General features: G+C 45.4%; 1 protein-coding gene across 1 annotated transcript in view; it reads left to right on the forward strand.

The window, feature by feature from the left end:
* Positions 1–8,057, forward strand: part of LOC116939545 (choline/ethanolamine transporter flvcr2a-like) — a 36,829-nt gene extending 28,772 nt beyond the window's left edge. The window contains exons 5-10 of the mRNA XM_032948069.2: positions 350–453; positions 1,294–1,404; positions 4,288–4,393; positions 5,344–5,455; positions 5,944–6,005; positions 6,742–8,057. Coding sequence (XP_032803960.2) covers positions 350–453; positions 1,294–1,404; positions 4,288–4,393; positions 5,344–5,455; positions 5,944–6,005; positions 6,742–6,828 — 582 coding nt within the window. The 3' untranslated portion in view covers positions 6,829–8,057. The remainder of the gene's footprint in view (positions 1–349; positions 454–1,293; positions 1,405–4,287; positions 4,394–5,343; positions 5,456–5,943; positions 6,006–6,741) is intronic.
* The last annotated feature ends 1,136 nt before the right edge of the window (positions 8,058–9,193 follow it).

Below are 9,193 nucleotides of genomic sequence, written 5' to 3' on the forward strand. Positions count from 1 at the left end.
CTCTAATTTATGAGCTGCACTGGAAGCAGCGCAACTGAGGGAGAGAGTAGCAATGAAATGACGTAAATAGACTGATGGGAACGAACTTTGTAAAATACATATACCATTAATGAAAATATATATTGAATTAGCGTTAATTTATGCGATCAAACCCAAAAAAAAACCTCTGTGGACAACTTGGTACATTTAACATTCAGGCCAAGACTATCACGAAGAGGCTATGTATCACAGACAGTCTGCAGGAGTTCCACAGTAGGAGGCAATGTTTCTCCATGTTATCCCACTTGAGTATAGCTGCTTTCTCTTTATCTTGGGCTGCGGTGTGTGTGTGTGCGCGCCCTTGTGGCAGGGCGAGGAGATTAACGCTGGGCGTATTGGCCTCACCATCGTCGTGCTCGGCATGGTGGGTTCAGTGGCGTGTGGCATGTGGCTTGACCGCACCAAGACCTACAAGTACGTGTCTGCACTCCCCGTGCGCACGTTCGTTGGCACGCACACGCTCCTACACGATTTCGATGTACGTGCTTTATATATTTTCCGTGCTGCTTGTGCCATCACGAGTCAATTTACAGCTGGATGAAGGCCTTCCCAAGCTGTCGCTGTATCTCGCAGTCCGGCGATGTAACAACATAACTAGCATCCACACGTGACCTGATTTCTTTGCTCCATCTCCACAGTGCACATCCTCCCGGCGTGTTTTTACCCCTTTGGCTGCCACTCCGTCATTATGCTCGACCACAGGCCTCCATCCCTTGTAACGATGCATTCTGCCGAAGCCCACTCACTGTTCAAAAATCAAAAATTATCTCTATCTTGCATCTGTTCTCCAATCCATGTACTTCTCTCCCTGTCTCTCTCAGTTTAATTCCAAGTACGCATCTCTTCTGTGCTTCTAAGCATGCGTTTCAGCTTGTTGCCATGTGTTCCGATTTTATTTAACACCAAAAATGTTTTTAAAAAATTTAAACAGCCATGTCAATGTTTCGATTTAAAGCTTTCGTGACTGCAGGGATTCATCTTCTTGGTTCTTTCGGTAAAGTCATGTAGAATGGAAATAAAATAATAAAAATAAAACATAATAAAGTCACGTAGAATGGAAATAAAATAATAAAAACATAATAAAATTAAATAATATATTATGTTTTATTTGTATTATTTTATTTCCATTCTATGTGACTTTACCGAAAGAACCAAGAAGACACGTCAATGTTCTTCACTTGCTTGCTTGCTCGTGTTACCATTTGCACTGCCTAAGCAGAGTGTGGCTGTTTTGGCTTTTCGTTGTGTGGGCAGGCAGACGACCCTGCTGGTGTACAGCCTTTCGTTTGTCACCATGGTCATCTTCACATTCACGCTGGATCTCGGCTACATCTGGGTGGTTTTCGTCACTGGTGGGGCCCTCGGGTAAGAGCCCGTGTGAGCACTTGCGCTTGTTTGCATGTGTGTGTGAAAGTGTGTTCTGTGAGTGTCTTGAGTGTGTGTGTGTGGGGAGCGGTAGTGTAGCGGTTAGCCCACTGTGCTTCAAACCCGGCCACCTGAGTTTGGTTCTTGCTCACGGCCACCACGAGTGACGATTATGTGAACTGGTCCTGGGCCTTCACTAGGTCGACTCAGCCTCAAATGAGTGCCTGGTGCAGTGTGTAAACATTGCCACTAGGGAGACAAAGGCGGTCAGGTGTGGTGCTGTGGCCACCCAGCCCCCTGTGTGCTGTCAGCTTTCATAGGTGCTGCTCGCTAACAGTACTTGCCCCAATAGTCAGTTAATGGCTATAGTTTGTCTTTGTGTCTGAGAGTTTAGATTCCAGTCTTCGTGTTTAAAGTCTATATTTGCGTGACAGATGAGTCTAAAAACCAGGCTTGTTTTTTTCAAAATTCCATAGGTGGTGAAACTCCTCTTATATCTGCATTAATGTGAGGATGCTGTTGGCAGAACCTTACTGTCTATGTTTATTTGTGAAAAAGAGCTTCACACACAGAATGTCCGCTCGTGGTTACCCGCAGATAATATAATCACTGCCCATTGGGTGAATTTTCCACCACTTTCGCGCAACTTCTCTCATTCGTGAAAACTCGTGGATAGTGGGATAAATTTTGCACCTGTGGATGACCGTTCCCAGGTGCAGCTCTTACCTATCGATAAATGTTGTGGGTTTACCTTTCCAACACACCGGTGTGCTGAACGAGTCACTAATAGGCACGTTTTGTGACAAACCTTACTAATTGCCGGGTGGTGGCGGATTTGACGATCACATTTATATTTACGCGATCTAACCCAAAATCCTCTTATGGATAATATTGGTCGCGAAAGCCTACGTGTTAAACGAATAAATGTATGTATGTACGTTGAACTTATTTTGCACCATATGTAGCCAACCATACTGATTGAAGGTGCGGGGGAAAGACAACAAACTGAACATTAAAAAAATTAGCCCGAGCCACACGCAACTTCTCTCACCGACAATAAAAAGTGGATATTGGGAGTCTCCACGAATCGAGCAGGGTGGAAGTATCATGATGATAATAGCGGCGGTGGATAATAATCGTTTCTCTGTATTCAAGACTATATCTCACTATTACGTCACACGCAAGTAACTGTGCAGGAAAGAAACGTGGACTGCCTGTACATTGTGGTGGCTACAGTGAGGGAAAAAAAGTATTTGATCCCCTGCTGACTTTGTACGTTTGCCCACTGACGAAGAAATAGTGATCAGTCTATAATTTTAATGGTAGGTTTATTTGAACAGTGAGAGACAGAATAACAAAAAAATCCAGAAAAACGCATGTCAAAAATGTTATAAATTGATTTGCATTTTAATGAGGGAAATATGTATTTGACCCCTCTGCAAAACATGACTTAGTAATTGGTGGCAAAACCCTTGTTGGCAATCACAGAGGTCAGACGTTTCTTGTAGTTGGCCACCAGGTTTGCACACATCTCAGGAGGGATTTTGTCTCACTCCTCTTTGCAGATCTTCTCCAAGTCATTAAGGTTTCGAGGCTGACGTGTGGCAACTCAAACCTTCAGCTCCCTCCACAGATTTTCTATGGGATTAAGGTCTGGAGACTGGCTAGGCCACTCCAGGACCTTAATGTGCTTCTTCTTGAGCCACTCCTTTGTTGCCTTGGCCGTGTGTTTTGGGTCATTGTCATGCTGGAATACCCATCCACGACCCATTTTCAATGCCCTGGCTGAGGGAAGGAGGTTCTCACCCAAAATTTGATGGTACATGGCCCTGTCCATCGTCCCTTTGATGCGGTGAAGTTGTCCTGTTCTCTTAGCAGAAAAACACCCCCAAAGCATAATGTTTCCACCTCCATGTTTGACGGTGGGAATGGTGTTCTTGGGGTCATAGGCAGCATTCCTCCTCCTCCAAACACGACGAGTTGAGTTGATGCCAAAGAGCTCCATTTTGGTCTCATATGACCACAACACTTTCACCCAGTTGTCCTCTGAATCATTCAGATGTTCATTGGCAAACTTCAGACGGGTATGTACATGTGCTTTCTTGAGCAGGGGGACCTTGCGGGCGCTGCAGGATTTCAGTCCTTCATGGCGTAGTGTGTTACCAATTGTTTTCTTGGTGAGATCTCACCGTTCTCATGATCATTGCAACTCCACGAGGTGAGATCTAGCATGGAGCCCCATGCCGAGGGAGATTGACAGTTCTTTCGTGTTTCTTCCATTTGCGAATAATCGCACCAACTGTTGTCACCTTCTCACCAAGCTGCTTGGCAATGGTCTTGTAGACCATTCCAGCCTTGTGTAGGTCTACAATCTTGTCCCTGACATCCTTGGAGAGCTCTTTGGTCTTGGCCATGGTGGAGAATTTGGAATCTGATTGATTGCTTCTGTGGACAGGTGTCTTTTATACAGGTAACAAGCTGAGATTAGGAGCACTCCCTTTAAGAGTATGCTCCTAATCTCACCTTGTTACATGTATAAAAGACATCTGGGAGCCATACATCTTTCTGATTGAGAGGGGGTCAAATACTTATTTCCCTCATTAAAATGCAAATCAATTTCTAACATTTTTGACATGCGTTTTTCTGGATTTTTTTGTTGTTATTCTGTCTCTCACTGTTCACATAAGCCTACCATTAAAATTACAGACTGATCATTTCTTTGTCAGTGGGCAAACGTACAAAATCAGCAGGGGATCAAATACTTTTTTCCCTCACTGTATGTGTTGAGATAAAGACCGCAGCCCGTGTGACTCAATCCTCACTCCCTCTGTACCAATGACATCCCCCCCCACCTCCCCAACCCCCCCCCCCCCCCAACAAAAGTTTTTTCTGCGCGGGGTACCTGCCCGTGGGATTTGAGTTTGCGGTCGAGCTCACGTACCCGGAGTCAGAGGGCACCTCGTCCGGGCTGCTCAACGTTTCGGCCCAGGTAAAGATGGGAAGTCGGGCCGTGTGAAGGGAGACGAGGGAGGGAGAGGGAGAATGTCGTCGCGTGAAATATTTCCACCGTTACAAAAAGGGTGGGTGCCGCAGCGCGGGAATGGGGCCGCCGAATGTTCAACTTCAACCAAGTTAATTAAATTAACGCGGTACTTCGATGATGGGTCACTCCATCGTGCACTTTTAGGTGCGCTTCTGCGGCCGTCTGGAACGCTCTTCCTTCTGATATTAGGAAGCCACTGGAGCTATGCACTTATAAATCGAGATTGAAAACTAATTAAGAACAATAAGACTGCTTTAAAATATAAGTACAGGACGTTCACGTGTGCACACGGCGTTGCCGATGACACATTCTTGCAGTCGATAGCCTCAAGGCACCTCCGATTTAGCACGGTTGGCTACGTGCGGTGCGAAAGAAGTCCAACATAAACTTAGGAACCTGTTGACGCGACTGCGTGCTGACGAGTGCAGAGCACACCGTAACATTGTGCGAGCTCTGTTAAACTATCTTCGTGTTAAACTATAGGACTTAAATCACTCGGAATTTGCTCGATCCCGTCAGATCTCGGAAGCCAAGCAGAATTGAGGCTCGACAATGCTTTGGTTGATTAGCGCCATGAAGTAAAGACAGAGGTGTAGTAGGTGGTGTGACCAGTAGAGGACAGTGCAGCAAACTCGACAAACTCTACCATTCTGCCAAATTTCACCAACCCGCACTGACGGTCATGGTAAAGTATAGTTTAACACATCGGCTTCGTAAAAAATAGTCAATCCCTCAAAAAACCCTGCGACGCATGGGAATGTCCTCATCCAGGATTGGACTGGCAAACACAGGCTGTACATGAGCATGTTACCCAAGTGTCACTCACTGTTGTGCTGCGTCGAATGTGAACCGGTTCTGACCTCGAGATGTTATTCTATCACCGTCCACCCTGGCAGGTGTTTGGGATCATCTTCACGATTGTGCAGGGCAGGCTGGTGACCGAATTCTCCCCCAAGGCTGGGAACCTCTTCCTGTGCACCTTCCTTCTGATTGGCACCATCATGACCGGTGTGTGCCGGTTTGCGGGATCTGGATGAAATTACAGGGAGGGTCTGTGTAAAGTATGCGTGTTCTCGGGCTGATTGTTGTAGTTGCGTTGTTGTAGATGTCTTTGTGTGTTCATCTAGTGGGGTGTAGTGATTAGTGCACTGCTACAATAACAGTAATGAATAGCTGCCCTGGGCCTCCCCTAGATCGACTCAGCCTTGAACGATTACATGGTGTGTGAGCATTAGCACTGGGGAGACGAAGGCAGCCGAGCGTAGTGCCAGCCTAACCACTTTATTTACAGGTGCTCACCAACAAAACTTGCCCCAAAAGCCTGTATGGCTATAAGGGGGATCATTGTCTTTGTTCTTGGGCTGATATTATGAGTAAGGTTTGTGCACGTGTGTGTGTGGTCATGGCCTGATATTTCGAGTGCTATTCATGTACATGTGTTCATGCTCATGGGCCGAGATTCCAGGTGACATTTGTATGCGTGTGTTGCCTTGCAGTGTTCATCAAGTCTGACCTGCGACGGCAGAAAGCCAGTCTTGCTGGCATGCAGGGGGTTGAGGTAAGTCCACCACCTCCACAGATAAGTCCCTCTGCTCTCAACAGGCCCGTGACAAAGGATTATCACAGGACACAGCAGGAAGCGCTGCTTCAAGTTACATGGAATCTCAAATTAATTATTGTAACACATTTTGGATGGCTTATGTTAAGAGTGGCACATACGGTTATTTTAATGATTATTTATACATTCTAACACTTTAGTTTTGCCCTTTGTTAATCCACTGCTGGATGAAGGCCTCCTTCACGTGGGTTGTTTGACCACTGTTCACCACGCTCGAGAGCGGTTCAGTTGTCACTCGCCACCGATTTGATGAATGATATAGAACTAGTCGAAAATTACTGCACTACCACTCTCCACCCTATCATTGCTTGTGAAATTGTGTTCACTTATTATTAGGCAGGATACTGCCATGGTGTAATGGTTATTACACTGGACTTGCAATCCAGAGGTCGCCGATTCGATCTCCTGGCGGAGCAGTTGAAGCAACGTACGAGTTTTTAAAAAAAGATGTGGGTGCCCTTACGTCTTCCAAGATGTCTGGCCAGCATGGAATTATAGGCCAAAGGCCCTCTGCAGCTGTCTTTATTGGAGGCCATGCTGGCAGAAGAGGCGTGACCAATAATTTTCTGGGCGGCACCTTTCCTGTTTATGTTATCGAGATGCCAAATCGTGTCCAGCTGTAAAGTACAATTTCCCATTTACCAAAATGCCCTCCTCCTCCTGCTCCCCCCTTCAGCCGCTGAAGCAGGCCCTGACTGAGATGGAGCCCAATGGCGTGTGTGCCACCTACCAGCCACCCACCGTCCGCGAGAGCCTGGCGTGAGCGGGCAGAGGCCGGTTCAGCTGAAGGGAAGAGTGGCCGCCCGCGTGCGTTGCTGGAGCCGTAAAACGCAACGCAAACCTCTGACTCTGCCTCCCCATAACGAGTTCCCCAAACTGCAGACAGAGGGAGCAACAAGAACGCGCAAAGAGAGATCCTGAAAACATTGGCCTCAATCGCAACACGTGGGGGCGGCATGTGTACCGAGATGAGATTTTGATTCTTGAGATAAAACAGAGGGCTTTTAATTTACCCACAGATTATTTTCTAGGCCACTGATAGACCGGCAGGTGGCGCACGACCAAAGCCACAGCAATAGCGACAGGTATATTGGACGGTGGTGTACTGGGTCTGAACATGTTTTTCTGGGTCGCTGACCCGGGACACACGTGGCTGCCACTAAGCTCTGGACGAAACGCTTTCACGCGACGAGAGTCCCGACTGCAAAGCCTCGAGAAATGTTGAGTGAGCGACCGTGTTTGGTATAAACAAAACACGGTCGTGAAAGCAAGGGGCTGTTGAGTACGGTGATGAATGCACTATCTTTATTGTGTGCGTGTCTTTCAACGTAGAATCCGACAACCTGAGGAGATTGAATTTTAACCATTTAAATACATTCCTAAAAAAAATGTATATTCTCAAACGTAGACACTGGATGCAATGTTAACGAAACCAAACTGGTTGCAGGGGGTAAAAAAAAGAATGTAAAAAATGCAGACCAATGCACTTGATTTTGTCGTATACATAGACTGCGTGTGTAGGTAATATTTGCACGATTTCTACATTTAATGTCGCTGAATGTAAAGCCCTTGCCTTAATTGCGTATACATTCTCCATTGTGTTGACCTTCATATGTATTTCTGTGATTTTTTTTGTAACTAATGCCTGTGAGGTGCGATGAGGGTGAGAAAGGATTGTGTGTACAAGCTTAATGCTTTATTAATTATCGTTGAAACTTGAGCGCTGTCATTAAGCGGAACAATTTAAAACATATACGCAATGTTTACAATGTATGCAATCAACGATCAACTATGCTATATAAAAATATGCATCGTCTGCTAGATATTTTAATGTAGACAGTTCGTTAATATGTGCTTAGAATATTTCATGTATCTTAGTTTCTGAATTTTTTGTCATTTAATTTACTCCGAAGCTGTACCGCTGTGTGTGGTTATTAAAGAATGATTTTGTGCCAGTAGCAATATAATAATAAAAGCAATTCTTTTACTGTGCCGATTGGTGGCATCATGTTGACGTGTGACTCTAAGGACTTTATTGTTCCTTGTATACAGGCTAGAGTTTCCATCCAAATGCTCAAAGCTCTCTGTTGGCTTGGAATGTTTTAGACTCCAGCAGTAATTTATAGTAGTTGGCATGGGCCCTGGTTCACGGGATTAAATGGGTGCCCATATTAAATTTCCCCTCTTTTTGTAGCCCAGTGCCTCGGCCCATTGGGCCCAAGTGCAGTTGCACTGCCTGTACACTTGTAAGCTACACCACTGAACCCCACTCAGACAATTACTTCTCCCTGCGATCTTTGCATTGCCACTCGCTGGCCTCCAGAATTGGCACTCATTGCTCGAGAGCGTGCTTCACTCCGCATTCCACCAACAAGCTTTCTCTAAGGTCCCACATCTCTGACCTGCGATGGGACTTTTTCCGAAGTCCAAACCTAAACCAAAATTATGTATAGAGGACACTGAATATCCCATTTTAAGTGCAAAATCGAATCTGAATTAGAATATTTATACTGTGGGAATCTGATGAACTATAATACTCTTTTTCACGGATGTCCAGTCAGGGCGGGTAAGAACGTTACAACAACAAACACCACACAACAACACGATAGGAGTGCAAAGTACAAGAAAGGTAAACGATTCACTCAAGCACAAACAAATACAACACTAAACCATCCCCATCCTACCAGGAAAAGCCCACTGATGCATCAATTTGTTATTCAAAACGACCTGGCCACAAATGATAGCTCAACAAAGTGGCTTATCATTTGAACATCTATAGCAGCATAATAATCTAAATAGTCTAAACGCATGTTTCTAAACGAGGATGGAGACAAACCAGGGGACCTGGAGAGAAAATCCACGTGACCACGGGGAGAACATGCAAACTCTAAATATACAGGCGTCAGGGTCGGGATCGAACCTTCGACCTACATATCAGGCGAGGAAGATGACATCTCACCAGCGTGGCGCCCCTTAAATAAATAACGTATACGTATTCATTTTCGATTTAAAGCTTTCGTGACTGCAGGGAATCATCTTCTTTGGTTCTTTCGGTAAAGTCACGTAGAATGAGAATAAAATAAAAATAAGACAATCAAATTCTCACGACGTTTCGGCCACAACACAAG

Source organism: Petromyzon marinus, chromosome 6 (assembly GCF_048934315.1).
Source record: "Petromyzon marinus isolate PM22_M1 ecotype Great Lakes invasive population chromosome 6, UKy_Petmar_22M1.pri1.0, whole genome shotgun sequence".
NCBI classification, from domain to species: domain Eukaryota; kingdom Metazoa; phylum Chordata; class Hyperoartia; order Petromyzontiformes; family Petromyzontidae; genus Petromyzon; species Petromyzon marinus.